This window comes from Rhodamnia argentea, chromosome 11 (assembly GCF_020921035.1).
Source record: "Rhodamnia argentea isolate NSW1041297 chromosome 11, ASM2092103v1, whole genome shotgun sequence".
NCBI lineage: Eukaryota > Viridiplantae > Streptophyta > Magnoliopsida > Myrtales > Myrtaceae > Rhodamnia > Rhodamnia argentea.
In genome coordinates, this window is record NC_063160.1 from 6,296,329 (window position 1) to 6,319,962 (window position 23,634).

At 39.3% G+C, this 23,634-nt stretch overlaps 2 protein-coding genes across 3 annotated transcripts; one reads left to right on the forward strand and one right to left on the reverse strand.

Moving 5' to 3' along the window:
- Positions 1-330: 330 nt before the first annotated feature.
- On the forward strand, positions 331-13,134 carry LOC115742118 (probable amino-acid acetyltransferase NAGS2, chloroplastic). 2 transcript variants are annotated; one of them, XM_030676232.2, is made up of 10 exons: positions 331-765; positions 6,548-6,635; positions 7,264-7,472; positions 7,598-7,749; positions 8,378-8,831; positions 9,805-9,902; positions 11,264-11,375; positions 11,528-11,687; positions 12,577-12,649; positions 12,803-13,134. In XM_030676232.2, the coding sequence occupies exons 1-10, from the start codon at positions 358-360 to the stop codon at positions 12,942-12,944; spliced, it is 1,896 nt and encodes a 631-aa protein (XP_030532092.1). In that variant the 5' UTR covers positions 331-357; the 3' UTR covers positions 12,945-13,134. The 2 variants fall into 2 exon arrangements, with proteins under 2 accessions (XP_030532092.1, XP_030532093.1); XM_030676233.2 differs by lacking the exon at positions 331-765 and adding an exon at positions 5,754-6,239.
- A 4,548-nt stretch (positions 13,135-17,682) lies between these two features.
- LOC115742152 (NADH dehydrogenase [ubiquinone] iron-sulfur protein 4, mitochondrial) lies at positions 17,683-23,634 on the reverse strand. Its single transcript, XM_030676277.2, has 5 exons — positions 23,390-23,634; positions 22,353-22,441; positions 21,402-21,531; positions 19,190-19,219; positions 17,683-18,055 (listed from the first exon to the last, which is right to left on the reverse strand). Exons 1-5 carry the CDS (start codon positions 23,558-23,560, stop codon positions 18,005-18,007), a joined length of 471 nt encoding a protein of 156 aa, XP_030532137.1. The 5' UTR covers positions 23,561-23,634; the 3' UTR covers positions 17,683-18,004.

Sequence of the window (23,634 nt, forward strand, 5' to 3'; positions counted from 1 at the left end):
CTTCGACGTTATAATTTTTTTTATAATATCTCTTTGAAAAGTGTTTCTTTCACGTTTAGTTTACTAAATGAAGGTCCAAACTCCCCTAACTCCGTCTGTCCAAATGCAAACACAAGGGTCCTCCATTTGTTATTTAACGGAGCTTTCCCTCCGTCATCGTCATCGTCATCCGGCCTCTGTCTTAACGTCTCGCCGTCTCTCTCTTACTCGACACAGGTACTCCCTCGAGTAGCCGCGTTGCAAAGCTGTCTCCCATCCTTGGGCGGGCGCGCTTCATTTTCTCTCTCTAGAATCACTTGACACTCTCTCTCTCTCTCTCTCTCTCTCTCTCTCTCTCTCTCTCTCAGTAGATAGACCATGGCCAGTTCCAATTCGAGACCGTGGGTTTGTATGCGCAACCAAGAGCACTGTCCGGCCGACCAGAGACGGAGCTGTCAACAGACCCATCACTGCTCAGGTGGCGATTTATCAGGAGGGAGAGCGAGATTGTTGAAGATCAATAGTGGGGTTGGGCTAAGAGCGGGCAGGAGGAGGAGGAGCGACCAGAAAGGGGCGGCGGCGGCGGCGGCAGCGGCCCCTCGTGGGTGCCGGTGGGATGAGAGCGGCGGCGATGGGTACGGACATAGAATTACAGATGAAGAGAGGAGGTTCGTGGACGACATCCGGGAGGCTCAGCCCTACATTCACGCCCACAGAGGGGGGACCTTCATTGTCGTCATCTCCTGCGAGATCGTCGCCAGTCCTAGCCTGGACTCCATCCTCAAGGTCAGTTCTCTCTCTCCATCTCTCTCTCTCTTCAAAGGCGATCAAAGATCTTCGAAGACTACTCCGAATGGCTAAGTAGAACGATTATTCTAAATGATGATCAGAGTCTGCACGATTATCATCTTAGAAATTAAGACCAAAATGACTCCGATGCTCTACCATTAAACTTTTTTCTTTGCATAATGTTCTCGCAAGAGATTGTAATTCCTTGTTGGGGTCAAGTATATGCCTTTGGGGTCAATATGGCGACAAACTGTTGGTTTGGACTTTAGTGAATTTTCAGAACTTTAGGAAGAATATTATCTAAAATAAACAATGCCTACAATAACTTATTTTATTAGTGAAAAGTCTCTGTCAATAAGTAAGTGGAAGGTATTACATAGATGTAACTTGTAATTTACAAGTAATAGTCATCAATAAAGAATCATTCTTTTGTGGAAATGTACTATTACTAGGGGCCATCGATTTCCTTTCAATCCGGTCCCACCTCGAAATCGGGAATCAAACTGGACGGTCTTGGGATTGTACCGAACGGTTCTGTCCAGTTCACGAACGGTTCTGTCCAGTTCCCGAACTGTCCAATTATTGGAACAGTTGCAATTTTTTTTTTTCGTGATTTGTCATTAAACTTTTTTCATTAATCACATATTTATCGTACCACCTATCGTTAATTACATTACGTTATCGCTAAGCTTGTAAGTCAAACTAAACATCTTAATAATTTACGTTTACATTTAGAAAAATTCTAATAAAACATAGATATACGTATACATTTTATTTGGTCCGGTCCCCCCGCAACTAGGAATCGAACTAACCATAATCGGTTTCAATTTTATGGAATCGGGAACCACCGGCTGATCCTAGCGGTTTCCAATTTAGGCGGTCCATTATGCTGAGCCCTACCTATTGCACTTTGTATATTATTTTAGATTTTTCAACGGCAAAAGTGCATTTTACGTTCCACAAGAAGAATGTTTCTGAGTCACTCGATGATAGGAACATCTCTTTTTTTGAATTTTCACTCTCCCTAATCCGAATGAAAGCTTCACCATGTGCGCAGGTGATATTTTGGTGAGTTTAGGGACATAAGTGCCAATTTCTTAACTTTAGTAACACCTGCATCTGTATTTTAGAGACATCGTAGGTGTACTGAAACTAATTTACCTCATCGGGAACGTACATTAATACCCTCCACACACTCTGCTCCGCCATCCTCAGAAACACATCTTTGTGTCCGAATCGATTCACTAATCTCCCAATTACACCAGACAAACCCTAAATTCAACCCACCCATAAACCCTAGTCACCCACGGACCACCACCGTGGGCAGCCGCCGATCCGGGGCAAGAACTCGATTGAAGGCCGGGCAACCTCGATCCATGCGCTAGAGGTCATGGGCCACCACGAACCAACTCTCAATCAAGGTTGTCCACGGGTTGAAAGCTAGCGGATCTCGATTCGAGGTTGGCACCGCGATGGGGCACGGCCTCGACCGAGGTCGCCTATGAGAGGGGGATAGATAGAGAAATAAAGGGTAGCGGGACATGAGCCATGGTGGAAAGAGAGGGGGGATGGGGAGGGTCTCGGTGGGCACGGCGATGGGGAGTAGTGACAAGTAGCGGTGGCAAAATGAGTAATGGACTCATATTTTAACTCATATTTAATTGCTTCGATAGAGTTTCTTAAGATTTGGAATGTTAGGTAAGAATGGAGCTAACAAATCAAAGCCCAATCAATGATGGGTTCTAATGGATTTAGAAAGAACCCATTTTCAATCCATTTAATCAAGGAGATTACCAAGAGCATCTTGCTCTGACATTCATTAGTATAGAAAAGAAAATGGGCATTATTACATTTGGAAAATAGATATGACAATCGTAATATCCAATACAAATCACATTGCTTTTTTAATAGTCTAAATTTGTTAACATAGTTACTAGAATACTCTTATCATAAGAATTAAAAAAAGATAAAAGGAAAAAATGGATTCGTTAATGTGATAAAAAAAAGTTCAAAAGCTATAGTAATAGTGGCCATTTTTTAACTTTCCCCTTTTTTTTTTGTCGAAAACTTTCACTTCAATAACTAGATAAGACGTTTTTTTTTTATGGGGGGGTCCACTAGCGACGTGGCTAGCGATTCAAAATCTACACTGTAAATCATTATAACTTCAACGAGGAAATATTCAATGGTCGTCAAATTCCACATCATCGGCCCATGTGGCACATAAGAGCATATGTGGATCACTAAAAATTTGACACGTGGCAATGAGGAAAGAGAGAAAAAAAAAAAATTAACCGACTCAGATTTTCCTCTCCTCTACACTCTTCCCTGCTCTGCAACGTAGCCTGTGATAAGTAAACATTAAATGTCATCCCCCTCTCTCTCCTCTTTTCAAATTCTGAGCCATTTAAATATTTTTTTGACTCTCTCTCCGCATTGCCATGTGTCGGTTTTCTAGTGGCCCACATGTGCTCTTATGTGCCACATGGGCCGATGACGTGGAATTTGACAACAATCGAATATTTTCTCGGCTTTAAGGTTTCAAGCCAAAGCACGACGTTTGAAATTTGCTAATGTTCACGTCTGCAACATTGTTCTTATTGTTTTTCGTTTAATTTTTTGCTTCTCTATATAATAAGCTTTTGAGGTTTTTTAAGGGGCAAAATACTTTCGAATTTTCTTAATTTTCTATATTCATATTTATTATTTAAATATGCTAAATTGGCACCGACACCAAGGTGGGATGGTGGCGACATGGCAGCTGGTTCAACACAGACCAAAACCAACCTGGACCGACCAATAGCGGGGAGAATTAGTTCAATCCCCAGTTTTAGGGTTGGATGCGAATGTTCTACTGGGGAACGATTCTACCAATCTGGTTTCTGGGTTGAGCCGATTCTAAATTGATTGGTGAAGTCTTTTTTCGTTTTGATAGTTGTGCACACCGAAGCATGGTCTTCGATATGAACAAAGAACAACATAACAACAAGACCCGACCCTCAACTTAACCATTTAAGGGGGGAAATTGCTAAAATTTGGAGCCCACGTTGGATCGGGGTATGGGTTGGGTCCAGATCGAATATGGATCATTAAGATTATGTTGTATAAAAATGGATCAATTTGAGTTTAAGACTTTTTTTTTTTATGAACCAACCTATCGGTTTGACGGGCCTAGAGACAAGCAACAAAAAGGGCCTAGTCGATGAAAAGAGATATTTTATTTGTGATAGAATGTCGTGTGTTTAACCGCAAAAGCGATAAATATATTGAAGATAGAGGATGAAAAGAGGTATTTGGATGAAACTCGGGATGATTTCTAGTATGTTTCCCAAGTGATTTGTTACAAACTTTTGTCGCATGTTGAATACGGCTCACTTATTTTATGCTATTTGTTGTCCACCGTGTCACTCGGTATATCAATTCAACGGCATTATTCGCGCTTTAAACTACCACTAGTTAGAATATTTTTTTCATTGGTGAAGGTTATTGGGATAAAAGTACAAAAAAGCAACTAATGTTCGATCTAGTGAGGTTGGTCTCTGTAATTGACACACCAACTGATGTATGTCATTGGGGGTGAGCCTCTGGTAAAGTATCCTACTTAGTTATCAGTCATCACTACTCAATAAGAAATTCTCACATCCGTTAGCACATTAATTTTGTGATCGCATTTGGCATTATTAATGTATACAAAGTGGATGAGATTGAAGATGATACCTGCAAAGATTAGATTTCCCACTCTATTAGATGCAAAAGTTTTATGCTTGGGTCACCCTTTAGGCTCCGATTTACGACTCACCCAATCGACTAGGTTAGCCAAATATTTCATGAAACATACCCAAAAAGCCAATGTAACCTTTTTTTTTTTTTTTACGCCACAAATATGAGTATTAAATGAGTTAGAAATGGGCAGTAAATTTCTCATAAATGGGCTTACACTTACTTATATCCAACTTGTCTACGACTCTCTTTTCATTTTCTATCGCCTTCACTTAATCTCATGCTCACGCGCTCCGTACTCTCACCTCAATTTGGGTATGATTCTTCCTAGATTGGGTAAATATGACAATATTTTATGAATATGAGTAGGGTCGGGTATGTGATATGTATAAGTCAGGTTGGTATGGTAACTAGATTTGCATTGCATGAAAATTGACCTATAACGAATTAAATTGATCTATTTGGATCGGACTATTATATGACAGTTTGACATGTCTAGTCTCAAATATCCACATATTTTTGTGCCGGTGATCCAAAAATAGATTCTATCAGAGCTCCATCCAATGTGACAGTTTAGAAAACCGACATGGCAGCTTGGGTGGATACCAACAAGCAAATAGAGCTAATGTGGATTTAACGAGACTTTAGTTTAGTCCAAAGCGATATCATTCATATATTTAGAATTTCTATAATGATATAATTCGATTTATATCACAATCCATGGAAACTCATATTTCAGGATAACAACTCGTTAAAGTTCATATTTTTTTCATAACCCAAACCTCCACGATGATGAGTTGTCTCTTTAGTAATTTCTAGAGCTGTCGAAGTTATCCATGAAACGACGTCTCATTGGACTAGACTAAAGCCACATCAGCTTCATTTGTCCGACTTTGTCCACGCAAGCCACCATGTCGATTTTTAAATGGACATCTTGAGCAGAATTGTTACATAATATACTTTCGAGTTAATTGAGATATCGGTGTCGAACTAAGTAAAGTTTAGGCTGCTTTAGGTGTGATGTTGTTTACCCGAAGCGTGACATCGGATTTTTAACAGCCGTTTTGGATGAAACTGTAAAGGAATATATTTTTGAATCGACCGCGTAAGTTTGAAGTTTTTGGTGATAAAAAGGAAAATATTTGGGGTGCAATGGACTTACTTTGACGTTTTTTTATTGTATTTTTCCATTGGTCAATCAACGTGGGTAGTTTGCTTTGACTTCTCCTCTTGATCCCTTTCGCGCCGCCACGTACTCCGCAGAAGTCCCTCGGCTCTCGTACACCCGCTCAATTCTCTCTCGTCCGCCTTCGTCTCCGACGTGCCTGAAGATCGCCTCGCAGCTTCAATTCCTCCTACCCATGATGGCCTCTTCCTCTTCTTGCCACGTAATCCCTCCGCGGAGCGAGCTTCTCCCTTCGCATTCCAATCGCGGTAAGTTCTCCCCTTCCTCGCGCGGCTCCGTCAATTTCGCGGCCAAGTCATGGCTCTCGAGTCCTCCGCCTCCGGCGGCGGGCGGAGGGCTCGGGGTTAAGGCGGCGAGGGTGCTCGGGTCCGGGCGCAATGCCTTCGCCGACCCGGAAGAGAGCGGGGACGTCGGGGAGAGCTACGGCGGCCCGGACAAGAACGAGCAGTTCGTGCGCTGGTTTCGGGAGGCGTGGCCGTACTTCAGAGCTCACAGGGGCGGCACTTTCGTCGTCGTCATCTCCGCCGAAATCGTCGCTAGTCAGCACTTGGATCCCGTTCTCAAGGCACGCGCTGGTTTTTCCCTTGCTTCTTTGTGGTTTTGGCTACGTGGTAATGTTGAGAATGAGAGGTTAAGGAAGAAGAAAAGCGCGGATCCGCTTTGTTGTGGACTGCTCCAAGTGAATGAATTCGTGTTCTTCAGGCTTCAATGGATTAATTTTTCTTGGAGTTTCACAATAGAACGGCGTTGCACGATTCTACCTGCTGAATTTGGATACACATTGCATATACGTCCTTATCATTTCTTTTTGGAGGGGTTTGGGTGCTTGATTGTTGGTTTTTGTTTTTCATCTATATACGATTCCTTGTGCAGGATATTGCGCTCCTTCATGGCTTGGGGATTAGGTTTGTTCTTGTTCCAGGGACGCAAGCGCAGATTGATGAGCTCCTGGAGGAGAGAGGTCAGCAAAAACTTCCCTGTCAACCAAAACTTATTCTGTCAATATCTGGGATGGTAACTGTAATGTTTTTTCCCCGTGATTGTGCATCGCATGCTTGTGAAGTTATTAGTGACTCCCTGAGGTTATTTTTTTTTCTTTCTCTTTAAGGTGGTTCCTGCAGCCATCCTGTATTGAAATGCATGTGCAGGAATATCAACTTTAAAGGATATCCTTTGTACCAAAAATTGGCTCAAAGTTCTACACTTTTGCTATGGTGGAAACATGCATGTGGATGTAAACTCATTGGTTGATAGTATGGATGCTTTGTCTTCAAATTGAGCTCTTTTTTGTGAACGGTTTGCACACCCTGGTGCCCTGTAGCCTTTTTTTTTTTTTTGGGGGGGGGGAGGTTCAGAGTTGCCTTGTAGTTGACTTACTTTTATTTATCGAAAAAAAACTCAAAGAAAGAATTTGTTCTGCTAACTTTTGCTTGAGCTGCAACTGGACATTTGTTTTTATGTCTGTTGCAGTGATCTGTATCTTAATTTCAAAAGTGACTAAGTCTTGTTTATGTGGCCCCTTTTTGTTTCTATGAAATCAACTTTCAGCAATGGACCTGGAATTGCTGAATCCAAGCATATCTTTGTAGGACATGCGCCTAAATATGTTGGAAGATACAGAATAACAGACGCTGAAGCTCTGGAAGCAGCTATGGAAGCAGCTGGAGGGACTCGTTTCATGATAGAGGCTAAACTATCTCCTGGACCCCCAATTTGTGGTATACGCCGTCATGGGGATAGTAGCCGTTTGCATGAAGTTGGTGTAAGTGTCGCAAGTGGCAACTTTCTTGCAGCCAAGGTAAGGGTTTACTTGCTTATTCTCTTGGTCGTCGACCTCTCGAATTAGTTGAACAAACAGTTCGCATTTCTCCTGTCATTGGTCTTCTTTGGTAGCTATAGTAATGTTGATTATTCTTTTTATAGCGAAGAGGAGTTGTTGAAGGTGTTGATTATGAGGCAACGGGTGAAGTAAAGAAAGTGGATGTTTCTCGCATTCGCGAGAGGCTTGATGGTGGATGTATAGTTATATTAAGCAACCTGGGCTATTCCAGCTCTGGAGAAGTTCTGAATTGCAAGTACGGATTGTTGATTTTGATGCCTATCCAATTTTAAAAGCTTGGTTTTGCTTATGAATCATCTTGCCATACCATATCTTCTGCTTTTCAGTTGTCGTCAAAACCAAGGTGATGTTTAAGATGAACAGTTGTGGACATAACTTTCTATTCCATTTGCTCTGTTTAGTTTTTTCTTTTGTTCACAGCCTTGGTTGTCTTCAACACCCATGTGTTTCTTCTTCTGTACAGTTGATAAACTAATTAAACCTTTATCACTGGGATGATTTTGGAGAATGGAAATGCTAATTTCATAGAGTCAAGCATTTAGTCAACTGGTTGATAGAAAACGTGCAGAAATTTTTGAACTGATTGGCAACTAATAAAGGAAAGTTGAGTTCTTTTGCATGTCCTTACCTTCTTCCTGTTTCATGGTGTAGCAAAGATAAAAAGGGAGCTTTCTACAGATTCTAAGTGTATCTGCTGAATCTTTTATGCATATACTGACTGAACATTCATTGTAATATCTCATAAATGTTGCTTTAGATCACATACAAGGGGACTGATGGATAAGTTGCTGAATATGTAGTCCATATCTCTAATAGTTTTATTGGCGAATGTCGTTTGACGGATTCCTGTTGAATCGATGCAGCACTTATGAAGTCGCTACAGCTTGTGCTCCAGCTATTGGTGCAGAGAAACTTATTTGCATTATAGATGGTCCAATCCTTGATGAAAATGGACACCTTATCAGATTTTTAACCCTTGATGAAGCAGACACGATGATAAGAAAACAAGTCAAGCAAAGTGAAACAGCAGCTAACTATGTGGAAGCAGTTAGTCAAGGTGATGCATTTGGCACCTGCCTTGGAGACAATAACTGTAATGGAGCTGCTCCGCCGTATAATGGAAGTAGTTTCACACCTTCACATAATGGAAAGGGTTTCCTGGAGAAAGGGAATGCTACCTTTCAAAATGGTGTCGGTTTTGACAACGGAAATGGACTTTGGGAAAGTGAACAAGGTTTTGCTATTGGAGGTTTGGAACGTCAAAGTCGTTCAAACGGTTACCTGTCAGAGTTGATTGTTGCTGCCTTGGTTTGCAGGGTAACTTCTTACTATTTCTATTAAGTACTTAACCTATTTACTGTTGGAACTTGAAAATCATGTTTGGACATGTCCCATCCTACATCATTGGCACAATTCTATTAAATAGGTGCCAACTGCACAATACTATGATGTTTGGGACATGTCCCCCTGCAGCTTCTGTTGGCAGGTTTTGCTCACTTTTGGTGCCAGCTCAGTTGAGTTGTCAACTAGGGTTCGCAGCCTTGGGGCCTAATATAGGACACACTTTCACCTACTGTATATTGGCTGAAGGGGCTGTACGCTAGTTCTACAAAAAAGGGAGTAGTAATGCAGGAATCTTTGAACTTGGAAATTGTGATGACTAACAGACCAATAGTGTCTGTCATCGTGACTTTTTGTCTAGGGGTTTTACAGTACATTTGGTTCGTATTCAGTTCTGCTAGGAGAATCTTGTGAAGACCAACATAACAATGTTGAATCTTTCAGAGACTTCATCAAGCAATTGATCTTTAGATGAATGGTTCAATGTGATATTATACAGATCATTGTTTTAGAGTACAGTCAAAGCTTTTGTTGGCTGCAAGATGTTTTGATCTTGTGCACTGACTTTCAAGATAATAGTAGTTGTTGCATTCTTAACATATTGAATCTTCCTTATTGGACGTCACTCAAGATCAATTGTAGAATGTATTATGCTATCGTTAGAAATTTCTGTTCAGTAGAAGGAAAAGAGAGAGGTCATATCGCAACTTAACCATCAGTTGCTGCTTCCACATATATTATCCATTTCCGTTAGCATAGTTCAGTGGAATTCATTGGATATTATAGACCAGGGCACTTTCAGCACTTGTCTCAGCAATTAATCTTCGAACTGTCAGATCCTGGAACTGCTTCTTCCTGCAAGCTCATGCAACTGTTTGTAAAAATATGAGCACTGTATCAGTAGGTTCCTGATTATTGCTATTGATTCTTTTTCCTGCTTTTCAATCAGCGTGGAGTTCAGAGGGTCCATTTGGTAGATGGCACCTTAGGTGGGGCTTTGTTGCTGGAACTCTTTCAGAGAGATGGAATTGGTACTATGGTGGCTAGGTATGGATTCTCTCCTCTGATAGTTCTTTGGTCCTGTAAGCTCCAGAATTTAGCTGCTTATCAATTTAACAATAGCTTTGTGAGGAGAGAATTTTACCACAAATACATTGGCTTTGTGAAATCTTGATATGTCATAGTTATTTAAAACTCTGATCAAGAGATGGGTAAGGTTGCTTTGTAGAATGATTAACCATTCAACTTTTCAAATGACGTGAAATTTTGGTTATGCAATGGCTAGAAAATTTGAGTGCAATAGTCAATGATGGAAACTTCCACTGTTGTATTAAAAAGAGCAGAGTGGTGAAACCATACAGTTCTACACTGAATTAATTCTGCCAATCTTCTTTCTCCTCATTTGCTTCCTAGCCTTCGAAAGAACCAATGGGATCTGTTGGATCCCTAATCTTCAAGTACCATTGAGGAAACTGGATATTATTACTGCTGTTCTAAAAAAACATGAATTTCTTTACAACAGTTCTATGTGATTGGTGTTTTTGTAATTTAAAAGTTGAACCTGCCTGAAATAAAACTTAGCTTGTCTCCTTGTTATGTTAAAGGTGCTCTATCACTGATGACAAGAAAGGTAGAGTGTGTCTCTTCCCCACTCTCGCGCTCCCCCATCCATCCTAGCTTTTATTGAACTCTTTTTCTTTGCTAATGTAAAGGCTTTGGAGTATAAAAAACACAGTTTTTGGAGTATACAAAGTGCCATGTCTAGAAGCAAAACAGTAGAAGGTAGGTGTGAGATGACCGTCCGAATGGTCGATGCATGTATTCTTTCCAACAGGTTTAAGCAGTGTCTTACTTCTGCTTATCATTCTTAAACATGGTCCATATGATGACACTATGCTCTTACTCTTCATCCCTGCATATGTATTTTTTTCAGTGTCAAACCTTTTATTCTACCACCTACTTGAGGTGAAAGTTACAATCCTTGATCTCACCCTTATAGGAAAGGCTTTGGTTGTGCCGTCAATAAGTTAGTGCTACATGGGCACGTGGTCATCCGTGTTGCTGAGTTATTGACATGACTTTTCTCACGTGCATTGCATAATAAAATTACTCAATTGGTATCTGTTTGATCATTAAAAAGTTCTTTTGTTGATGTTTAGGTCTTGTACTGTCAGATATTATTCGTTCCTCCAGTGTCGCACATTCTTCTTTCCTCATGTACTATCTTGGTACAAGAGAATGTGTCATTGGTTAGCCTTTTAGCAGATACTTTTGGGATGATAGAGCTGAGTGCTTCCTTAATTCTACTGAGATAGAAAATTGAAACATTTTCTTCTATCATTGATAAGGGAACTGATTTATACTTGACGCTGCCTAGTTTGTTAATTTTTTGTTAATCTATTTCCTAGTGATCTGTACGAGGGGACCAGAATGGCGAGGGAGACGGACCTTTCTGGAATTAGACAGATAATAAAACCTCTAGAAGAATCTGGCATATTGGTCAGGAGGACAGAACAAGAGGTTATGCCTCCTGCCTTTTTGGGCTTGTGGTCACTAGTTCTTGCAAATTTTCCTCCATGCTGCCTATTGAGATTTATTGCTACATGCTTCAGTCATTAACTTTTCAATCTGAAGTTGACAGTATATCCTTCTGGCCTTTACATTTTGGATAGCTACTTGAAGCATTGGACTTATTCATTGTGGTCGAGAGAGAAGGTCAGATCATAGCCTGCGCTGCTCTTTTCCCTTTCTTTGAGGATAAGTGTGGGGAGGTTGCCGCAATTGCAGTTTCTCCTGACTGCCGTGGACAAGGACAGGGAGATAAATTACTCGGTAATCTAGTCGAGTCTGGCTTATGGCTCCAGCATTATTTTGTTGTCCCATATCTTTGATTGTGGTCTGTAAGTTGATTTTAGTTGCATATCTGCAAGTCCCTGGGTGTTAATAACTTTAGAATTTTGAACTAAGCATGCAATCTATCGGTTGGAACTGACAGTTACTTGCCTTACTAATAAGAGTGTTCATTTGGGATCTTTCTCCTTGTAAATTTAGTATATAGTTATTAATTTATCTACAGAAAGAATAATTTTGAGTTGGCAATGATATATGGAGCAATTCTTGAGTTGTTAATTAGTACAATCAGCAAAGCAGGTGCAGAACATGGGGATAAATGCAATCTGAAGCCAAAGTTCCAAACATTAGGGTGGACTAAACTAGACTGAATACCAAGATCAATACTACCCTTGTTTCTTCCCAGGAATTTGTGGAACTTGTAAGCAAAAAGAGATACAGAAGTTATTACGTAACTTGAGTTGCTATATTTCAATCGTTACTCATCCTCAAGTATAAATTGATACGTGGGAGGAAATTTGTCAGTTACGGGCTTTTTATCTTAAATATGCCAGAAACCTTCTCACTATTCCACTTGTTGGAGTTTGAGACTCTGGAATCCTTCTCTAATTATACTATTGAAGTCTTGCATATATGGCATTCAATGATAGATTCATGCATCTTGGTGTTAACATCCGGGTCCTGCAAAAATAGACTTTAGACAGCGCTATTGCCCTTTCTTTGGCCTGTAGACATCGCTGATAGTGTTCAACTCTGTTCTTAATGAGTCAATTGCATAAAAAGAAAGTGCTACTGGTCCAGTGGTGATACCTTTTGTTGCTGCATTTAATTGGTGATTGCTATACAACTGAATATGGTTCGTCATTTGCAGATTATATTGAAAAGAAAGCATCCTCTCTAGGGTTGGAGATGCTTTTCTTGCTCACAACACGCACTGCAGATTGGTACATTTTCTAATCCTGGTTCTCATATACACGAATATGTTCGCGTCTTGCAGTGGAACCACTTGGGTACATAAGTCAACCGCACGTCCCAGCCACTATGCATTTTGAGTACTCGTTTTAACACAGCTACTTCTTGCTCCCTTCAATGCGTAGGTTTGTGAGGCGTGGCTTCTCGCAGTGCTCCATTGATCTGATACCGGAGAAGAGAAGGAAAAGGATCAATCAGTCCCGCAACTCCAAGTATTACACAAAGAAGCTGGCGCCCAACACAAGCGGAATTAGAGTTCTCAACTGAATATCGTCTCTGCTGGAGGTTTGCTGTAGCAATAGGTATGTAGCTTTTCAAATCGCTGTGTTTCCCCCATTGCCAAATTGTTTTGGCTGTGATGCCAAACCAGAGTCCTTCCCCGCCTGTTGCTATTTTTTTCCCACTTGTAATGAAGCGCCTTAGGCAGGAGATGCAATTAACAATTGCACAACTTAGTTGCCTATTAATTATATATAATCAATTAATGTTTTACTTCGAATTCGGGTCCAGTGATCACTACTAGCGATTAACCCTGCATTCAGCGCTATAGTGAAAGCAATACGTCCACCAGTGTTTTTTTGTTTTTTGTTTTTGTTTGTGGTCGGAGTTCATTTGCATTGTAGTAGCCATTTAAATCACTGGAAAGGGTAAAAAAGGAAAAACGATAGTGAAGAATTGATAGGTGATTTTTGCTTTGTAAATATGTTCCAGGACTTAGCAAACATATGGCTGACACAACACAGGACGCTAGTGAATTCCGGTTTACACGCTAAAGGTAAATACAAATCGATTATCAATTAGATGGACTTAGAGCGAGCTTTTATAGTTTTTTGTGGAATTATGCATAAGATTGTTTAACCTTGTTATTGTCGGTTCTAAGTTTTACTGTGTGACTACGTCACCATTGAGCGTTGTAGCCCAGAGGTCACACTGAACTTCATGAGATTAGAGAATTCGAGCTATGGTATCAGCGAACCTCTCGTTAGTTTGTATCTTGAACATTTGCTTGGGATAATTATAAAAAAAAAGCCGAAAATTTATTTCCTAAACTTTTTAATTTGTCCAATTTGCTTTTGAACCGATTTGTCAATGTGGCCAATCCGATCAATTTTAATCGGAAATCACTGACTTGGATGTCGGCCATCAAATGCGATATGACCGGTGTTGACGTGGATAACTTTTTTCATTTTAAAAAGAATTCTAATTTTTTTTCATATTTTCTTTTTTTAAAGAAATTAAAAATATTGTTCACGTTAGCGCGGGCTATCTAACATGGCACGGCTAGTACTAATGTGGATAATTTGTATTTTTTTTCTATTTTTCTCTCTCCTTTCTTCTTTTTAAAAAGGAAACTTAAACAAAATGAAAAATTATCAACGTTAATGCCGGTTATCCAATGTGACATTATCGACCTTGACGTGGATATATTTTACAGTTTAAAAAAATTACAAAGACTATACACGTTAACGCTAATCGTGTCATGTAGGATATCTAGCATCCACATCACCAAAATTGGCTGGAAGTACAACATTGATAATGGTCAAAAGATTTATGGTTAAATTGATCAAATTGATAAGTTTATGACTGAGTTGACATTCATACAATAAATTACTTTTTTGATATTTTTCTCACATTTGCCATCTCGGATGGAGAGACTTCCTAACTTTCGGCACACCAGTTGAGTTGCGGTGACGGGCTTATACATCTACTAACGAAAGGAGTGGGTATGGTTTAAACGGAATATTCGTAGCAAGTGTCCCTTGCTATAGGAGGTAATGGTGTATTGTAGACGTGGCCGGTTATTTGGAATCGTTGGTTCCGGTTCAAGAACCGGCAGTTCCAGTTCCTTAAAAAGGTGGAATCGGAACCGGCCCTTGAAGGGGCCGATTTTGGTTCCTTTTTTTAAATTTAATTTTTAAAATAATAAATTATGAAATAAACATAATAAATTATAAATTATAATCAAATTGTACATTGTAATAAAATTCGGGAGAAAAAAAAGAGAGGAGGAATGGGTTTGAACTTAATGAATTATCATTAAGCGCCTACATATCTTCTTGGGGATAGAAAAATCAAAGTTCATATAGTTCTTTTACCTTTGATAACCTCAACTTACCTCATCGTCAATCGTTGCCACCCGTTGTGGTACCTGTGGCGGTGGTATCTCCACAATCCTTACTAAAGAATTCGTGTTCTCGATCCAGCTTTTGGTGTCGAAATCTAGCTTTCATTCAATCGTCGACACAAGCATGAGCTTTCACAGACTCCGGACTTAATCTTGAACGGCGAGAGTCCAAAAATAATCCTCCAGCGCTAAATGCTTGTTCAACCGCAACCGTTAAATAAAGAGTTGTTAATATCTAGCGAGCGATAAGGGTGAGAACTGAGTAATCAATTGAGTGACTCTTTCACCACTCTAGGATTTGAAAATCTATATTGTGTTCGGTATCACGAAACTCAAATTGAGTAGTTAAATATTTTTCTAATTCAGAAATACTATATGTTGCCAATTTTTATTTATTTATTTTTTTGTCTACTCTTGAACGTATTGTACCCTCTACTAAGTGAACCACCAACTTCGCTTCGTGAGGCAATAAATTATAAAGATCCATAATCACTTAAACCACATCTACTACAAAATTCTCCATATAAGACTGCTATAGATTCTTTAACCTCTCATTGTATATTTGAAATATCTATTGCATCTTCCAAATGTAAACAATCATAATAATACACATTCGGATACTCTAGTAAACCACCTAATTTAATACGTAGATTAAAAATAATACCAACTAGATAGACGAGGAATTTTGCAATAATAATGCAACCATTTTTCTCACATTACTAAAATAGTCCGAGATAATTCAGTATCTTTTTCATATTCACTAAAAACGCCACTAATATTAACACACTATATTAAAAATAAATGCGTAGCAGGATAATAAATACTAGATAAAGTATTAGTAGCATCATTAAAAATTTTCAAAAATTCTAAATTTTTTTTGCAAACGTCCCAATGTTGCGAAAGGAAAGTAATTTCGAGAATATTTTGCGAAATAAACATACATAATAAATTTTTGTAATCAAAAGTTTGACGAAGCAACTCGTAGGTAGAATTCCAACGAGTCGGAATATCTTTTGAAAACCTTTTTGTCCTTCTTCCCATGTTATTTACAAAATTTTTCTCATGCTTTCATAAAATGGACACGACTCCATAAAAATTTAATTGCACACTTTATTGGGGCGAGAGAAGTCTCAAGAGTTTGTAAACCATCTTGTACACATAAATTTAAAATATGACAAGCACATTTAATGTAAAAAAAAATTGTCTACCAAAAGAGGGTTTACAAATATTTTCTAATTCGTGAATGGAAGCGGTATTTGCAGCGGCATTATCAAAACCAATTGAAAATACTTTATTTATCAAATTTTATTCTTCTAAAACTTGCCTAATTATTCTATAAATATTATGAGCCAAATGTTTTTCATCAAAAACTCGAAATGCAATAAGTCTTTTTTGAATGGTTCGGTCGTCACCTATCCAATAACATGTGACACCCATATAAGAATGAATTTGCCAAGGATCACTCCAAATATCGCTACCTAAATGCACACGTCCATTAAATTCCGCAAAAAATTTTGCCAAAGATTTTTTTTTATAAAGATGCAAAAGTTTGCGTTTAATAGTATTTTTCGAAATAGTTAGTGCTTGCGGAACTAACGCAGTATTTATCAAATATTTCAAATTAAAATTTTTACTAGTAGTATACGGAGCATGATCAAGGGCAACATATTCAGCTAATGTTTTTTTTTTTACCAAAAATGAATTTTTTTTTTTTGGTCTAATTCTATCCTATCATATTCTACTATAGGAGTCACATTGTATGCGTTATGTCATGTGCCTAGCTCTTTCTCACGCGTCCCCGTCCCACTCTCCCGAAGGTAGGGATTCGAACCTTCCACCTCCCTCTTTACAAATGAAAAGAGTGGCCACGGGGCAAATCTCCCCATGATTCACTAAAAATGAATTACTTGGTCAAAAATTCTAAGTAATGCCAATTTGAAATGTTGTACAAGACTAACAAAAGAAATTTGATAGTCAATACAACTAAATTTATCTTCTAGTGACAAAGCATCAATACTTTGCTTAGGTCTAGACATCATCAGTTGTGATCGACGTTCTTTGTCTTCGCAGAAATCATCTCTTTTTAAATCAGCATGAGCAATTCTTTTTCTCAAGTCTCGTCCTAGTCTCTGGCAATGGCGAAGACTCGGACGGCCTCCCTCAACCACCAGATATCTATCAACTCTCTCTATTCCCTTTCTACAGACCTCTTCGTCCCCAAAAATGAGGAGGCCATTAAGCAATGTAGACATTCGGTCAGAGCTCAGTGATGATTAGAACCTTGCCATAATTGAAGACAAGCAACATCAATCTGGACATCTGTCACAGACCTCAATCGAGACATTAAAGAGGGAGGGGAGCAAGGAGGTGATGGCGATTTCGTGCTAGCTCTGGGAATGGTGGTCGCACTAGGAATGGGTTTTGAATCAAGCTCTGTGAGTGGTTTGAGCATGAAGTTTTCATGGGTGCCCCTTTTAAATTAAGTTTAAATCAGTCGTTCCGCTCATGCAAATTTGTTATAAGATGCAAAGCGAAGTTCAAGAATGAAGGAGGCAAAAAAAAAACTTCGATCAGAACAAATCAGAACTGTTCACGTTATTCAAACAAGAACAAAAGTCAACCACAAACCCATAACGCTGTGGTCTCCCAAAGGAATGAAATGTGCCTTCCTCTGCAATTTGGGATTTCGTTCCACTTCAGATTCACAGCAAAGCCAATTCCTTCATCAAACAGACAAATACTGTAGCTTCTGAAGTTGCGTCAGTTATGCAAAGAAAACTTCTTTTCATGGTGGCCTCTGCAATCTCCAAGCACCAACCGTCACTTCATGCTCTTCAAGCATCGAGTGTCATATATGTCTATAGCAGTCGCACGGACATACATCGAGAATGGTTTCACTTATTACATGAATTTTGCAGCTTTTCTACAGCTTTATGAACTGAAACATAGAGTGCCACCTCGATTAAAGTCGTGAACAATACATGCACTCATCATTGGAAAGGTTAGAGGCAAAAAAGAACCATTCTCTAGCCAATTATTATAACCACAAAGCTATCATGAAGCAGCAATCCGTTTGACACACAACAAAGAATAACGAGGTTTGGAGTCTGGACTACGTCCAAGACAAAGAAGATAACAGCTTGTGATGGAACCTCTCTTCGAAATGAACCAAAATAAGGGCAAGCCAAACGATCAATGTTCCTCAGTTTTGCGGAGGGCCCTTCCACTTGAAGTTGTCAGCATATGCCTTTGGCTGCAGAAACCAGGAAAAGAAACTATTAAAAACCAGCAATGGAAATTTCCTAGGCCAGTGGAAAATGGCTTCTTCCATTGCTCTATAACATGGATAAAGATTTATACTCATAATCCCTCATGAATGGAACACACAAGATCCAATCTCTTCTTCAGTGCAAACTACCATCAGAGACCTAACGTAGTTGTCATCCACACCTTTGCAAAACACTAAAAAGGCTAAATGAGGATTGAAAAATTGATCCAAACGCTTTTCATGGGAACCAAGCCCATGTCTCATGCGCTTAGCCGGATGACACCCTAGAAAATGAGCAATGTACCATAAGGGAAGAGACAGAACTGTAATAAAAGAAGCCATCACATTGCTATTGGTTCTGCAATTTGCCATAAGACTATTTGCTGCCAGTTCTCTTCTTAGATAGTGCAGTATAGCCATATCTTTTTGTTGACAACTAAAGACATCTACAAAGAAGATATGACTGTAGAGTTGTTGCCGTTGATGCTGCTGCAGTTGTGCTTTTGATTTTCGTAAGTATGAAAATCTATTATGATAATAGTACAAAGAAATGTGAGCTATGATCATCATGATCATTGTTATTGGCCACCATTGTACTAGTAGTAGCATAGCGCCTTTAAAGCAAATTGGCCGGAAAAATCCCAGTAATCAAAAGATAAATTAAGGGGTAGAAGATTGACCATGAGGAAAGGCAAGGAAACAAGTCATAAAGACTCCCCAAGGTAACGATGATGCAAGTTGACGAGAACAAATGAGAAAGAAAGAAAAAGGGAAGTAAAATCCAACACTGGCCGAAGTTTTATTCTAAAAGTATATAAGCTTTAATAAAAGACTATCCACAATAAGTCTTGCCCTAATGTAATGGAGTATCAGATCCCCAAAGGCTATTGAGACCACTAGTACAATCAATAGCCTAAAAAATACTACCAAGCAACATGACAACATAACATCAATCTTTGTCAAGATAAGGAGGAAACAAATGATATGTACAGCCAACGCTACATCTTTCCCACCAAATCAACATATTCTATATTGGCACTCACACATGCAAATACCGTAGAATGACATGTTATGACAAGGCCAAGCAAAAAATACAGCACCCATGAGAAGAACCCATACCTTCAATAAAGGGGTTTGAGGCTTCTTAACCTGCAGAAATAAAATAAGCACGTTCAATTGTGGCTTTTTGGAGATACAACTGAGATCATGGATCACGACAGAAACTTCAAGGAAACAAACGAGTTGCTATTGCATGTACTCTTGATAATTTGCAAAATTAGTACATCAATAAGCTGAAGCACACTGAGCTGAATATGGTGTCGATGTCCATCTAGGTATTCGGCAGGAACAAGCAAAGAAAGAAATAGACAGAAAATTAATTTTGCCCCATTCTAGCTTGTTTGATATTTGCCAATACAAACTGAGAGGTCGAGCATCCAAGTGACTCCTACGTGGGATGATATTCTATACGCAATCCTATCAATAGAAAGAACACTACCCTTTGACCCAACCAACTCATGCAGCCCTAATAATACGAAAAGGTCACAAAAGAGAGCCTTTTCATCTCATCTGTCTGTATACTTGCAATAAGTACAGCAATATAACTTTCATGTGGCAATTTGATATTCACCCAGCTTGCCATTCTGAATTTTCATTTTGGAACACAAGTGCAAGCGCATTTGGCCCCCACACACATATATGTTGAAGAGCACAGCAGAAACCCGATATCCTCACCCTGGAAAATCGCCAAGAGGGAGCCCAAGTTTAAGCCCGTCAATATATCCAGTTGGACTTATCTTCACTCAAAAGCTTAAGTCAATTAGTTATGGGCCCACTAATATATATTAAGTGCTCCACACCACATCGATTTTCCGATATGAAACATCGCTAACACAATTCACACGTGCATCCTAGCAATCTCCCCCTCACATGTGAGCTTAGTGTTATGTCTACTCCCCCTTAATTTATGTATCTTTCTACACCAACAAATCTCAAATTGAATATTCAACGCCCAACTTCATCCCTAGTCCAAACCATGAAGTCTTGGCAATGGGCCCACATTGCTACACACCACAGCGCCCACCACCTGGAAACCGCATTGGTCACCAGATTCATTCCTTAAAGTATTCACCAAACACAGAAACAGATTAAGGACCAACAAAGATAGATGATCTGCTACACACCACATCAATTTTTTAACATGGTAATTCTCTAACACAACTCACATGATGTACATCCTCACTATATAGACAAATATGTTTGAAACGTCCATGAATAAATCTCTTGCAATCTGAAAGTAAGAAGAAAAGAACCACAAAAGAAATAACTACTTAGAAACAAGCTACTCCAACTAAAAATTGGAACGTCGTCTTCCCGACTCATATGAGACAAATATTCATAAATATTTCATTTTGGGAAAAAGTTGGCGAGGCCAAGTTTGGAAAAGGTACAAGATTTTCAACCACTCTTCCAAATCCCACAAAATGCCCCAAAATATACAGAAACAAAAAGGCCCTTATGATTTCAGATAAATACAAATCATACGCAGCTCAACAATGACTTGGAATTTCGAGCTCATTGAAGTCCATTGCCTACAAGTATAAGTCCCTTCAAAATACCCAAATGTTAATATCTCGAAAATCTTTGGCACAGCATCATGAGCATTAATCATAGATGCTTTGGCGTCAACAATAAACCAGAAAAGTTCACGCAACAGTAACAGCAAGTATTTGGGCCACAATTATCATGAGCTTGAAATGGTAACAACAAACCAACAAACACGAAAGTGGGAAAATATATACAAGGTTGTACTCAGATAAGTGAGAAGGAAACAGAAAGTCTCAAACTACTTTCCTCCTCATTCAGGCTTCCATCAATAGGAAGAGAAGACGTCCAGAATGCAGAAGGGTCATGCAATTCCAAGGCCTAAAAAGCATCTACTACAGGGATTTATCTGTTTAGACACTGCAGCCAATGACTTCCAGGTAATGATGGGGTAATCATGCAGCTGCCCTCCAGTTCTCACTAAACCAACAAGAATGTGCATGACCTGAAATCCTAAATGACGAGGAATGCATAAAAAGCAAACTGTTATCCTCATTTAAGTGCTTAGACATATGTAGGAAGACTTGTTTAGCCACAGAAGGTGTGCACATCAACATGCAGAAACCCAATCCATTCCACTCTATATGTATATATTAGCATAAGGACAAAAATGCACACTCAACTCTCCAAAGGGATTACCAGAGGACCAAGCAAAAATGCAACTGAAAGCATCTGCAGAAAGTGGATATAAGAGAATTCAAAGACAAATTCAGCGTTCAACACATACCGCGTACTGCCAACCATGTCTCTCAGCAAATGACCTTGCAGCTTCTTCACTATCAAAACCCAGTCCAGCATCACCAACATTAGCATATGGGTCTCCGGTGGATGTCCAACCCATCAATGGATTTTCCCACCTGCAGAATATTTCAATTAGAAACAGAGATAGCACACTCAAAACATGACTATTCAGTAGTTGACTAGCATAAGGGTCGCAACACAAGAAGGGTTCATAGGGTTGAAAAGGATGTTTTGAATAAATGCAATCACACAAGAAATCATATAACTAGCAAACTCAATGAGAAAACACACAACACTACACAAGTATAAAGAATAGTTGGGGTATAAGATCTTCCAGGCAACTTAAAGCGGTTCCAAATCCATCTCCAAATATAGATACATAAACATTATAAGGTCACCCTAATTTATTGGTGAGAGTCTAGTTATCATCATTATTAACTTTGAGAACAATAAATAAAAGCTGTAATTTCAGAATGGGAAACCAATACTTGCCATGATTACATGAGAAGAGAATTGTGAAAATGCAAGTAGATTGTAAAACAGCAACCGATCAACAATCTAACCTAAAATTTTTATGAAGATGCAGATTTATCAGATGTGATGAACTTCTAGGTACCTAATTTATAAGAGATACATGCATTCATTCTTTGTGCACAAAGACGAGTGTCTCGAGGACATTATATGGGGGGAGAAAGGAACATATGCTCATAATTCCAAAAAAAAAGGTTACTGGAATCACCGCATGCTTGCTCATGATCTATTAAAGTAACTAAACATCTTCACATGTAGATGGGGGCAACAAGCCGACACACAATATGTTGAATAGAGGAAAGATGCGCTGTGCTGCATTCAGCTAAAACTATATATTTAGATCCACTAATCCAAAGATTGGAAAATAGCTTATTAATGGAGACCAACATAGATCGTGAATACATACTTTTGTGTTGACAAAAAGTTAATTTTCCACTTTCCCAATTTTCCTGATCCTTGTTGAGTTGCTGTCCTTGCAGGTGAATATATTACCACCTGCAAAAGAAGTGGAATATTAAGAACAGGGACAGCTATAACTCCAATGTGATGGCTTTTGTGGAAAGATGGGACAGAGTAGATTTTGTGAGGTATCAATCTAATGCAAATAGTTATCTCCTGAAGATATCACTCTTTCCAATGCATAAGGCGAACAGTTCGTTAAATTAAGTAATCACTCACAAGGAGCAAGGCCTCGCATACTTAGATTAAATGTGGAGAAGCAAACTAAACCAGCTAAAAAGCCAGTATTACGATACACATCCCTCAATATCAGTCGCAAGGAAAAAAGATAGCTCTAGTAAAGAATATTAAAATGATCCTGAATGAAAGAAGAGCTCCAATTCCACTATTAAATATGATTTAACAACTGTACTGATGCAAAATTAAAGCACGGTATAGTAGCTAACAAAATTTCTTCATTGCAAATTTGAAATGCTGAAAAGAGTTCTTTAGACTTTGCGAAATCTTTCTGATAGCTGTAGGACGTTCAAAATCGCGCAAGTTGACTACCTAGATGAACAAGAACATGAAAGTGATAACTGCAGAACACAGGAAAAACGTAAAAGAAACAACTAAGTGGCTTCACCGTGTCACTGCTAACTGTATTAACATCCAATGCGCTGTGATCGGTAAACTTGAATTTCAATGCCACAAATACCCCATCTTCGCAGTAGCTATCTACCTCTACCGGAAAAAATAAAATAAAAAAATATTGCCAAAACCGAAGCACAGCGAGAAACGCCGCGAACCAAACCCTAATTGCGACTCTGGTTCTCAAAATCCGAAGTGGAGACGCCCGCAAAGCAGCAACTCACAGGTACATAAAATCGAGACAATCCCGAAGAACCAGATTCGATCGTGTTGCTACGAACACAACCTACACGCTTGCAGTGAGGGCGAAAAGCACTAAAACAAGGATTTAATTTTAGGGAAAGAAGCACGTACCCGCCTGCGAAGATGATCGTCGGGTATGCCGGAGACCATGCCAACCTCGCCTGGTTTGATTTCCACCAGTGCGTCGGCGTCGGCGGAGGCGGAGAAAGGCCGCGACGCCGCCAACAGCGACGAGCGGAGCGCGAGAGCTTGGCTCGAGAAGCGTTGCAGCGACTTCGCCATTTTCAGTGTCCACAATCTTCTTCGCCCGTCCTTAATCGATCATCAATCTCTCTCTCTCTCTCTCTCTCTCTCTC

What these genes read in the sequence shown, in the direction of transcription:
- LOC115742118 (XM_030676232.2), top strand. Translation starts at nt 358, where the DNA reads ATGGCCAGTTCCAATTCGAGACCGTGGGTTTGTATGCGCAACCAAGAG. An exon ending in ACAGGGAGATAAATTACTCG is followed by an intron (nt 11,688 to 12,576) that starts GTAATCTAGTCG and finishes CGTCATTTGCAG; the next exon opens with ATTATATTGAAAAGAAAGCA. An exon ending in ACAACACGCACTGCAGATTG is followed by an intron (nt 12,650 to 12,802) that starts GTACATTTTCTA and finishes TTCAATGCGTAG; the next exon opens with GTTTGTGAGGCGTGGCTTCT.
- LOC115742152 (XM_030676277.2), bottom strand. Translation starts at nt 23,560, where the DNA reads ATGGCGAAGTCGCTGCAACGCTTCTCGAGCCAAGCTCTCGCGCTCCGC. An exon ending in AACTTTTTGTCAACACAAAA is followed by an intron (nt 21,532 to 22,352) that starts GTATGTATTCAC and finishes AATATTCTGCAG; the next exon opens with GTGGGAAAATCCATTGATGG. An exon ending in CTCAAACCCCTTTATTGAAG is followed by an intron (nt 18,056 to 19,189) that starts GTATGGGTTCTT and finishes TGGTTTCTGCAG; the next exon opens with CCAAAGGCATATGCTGACAA.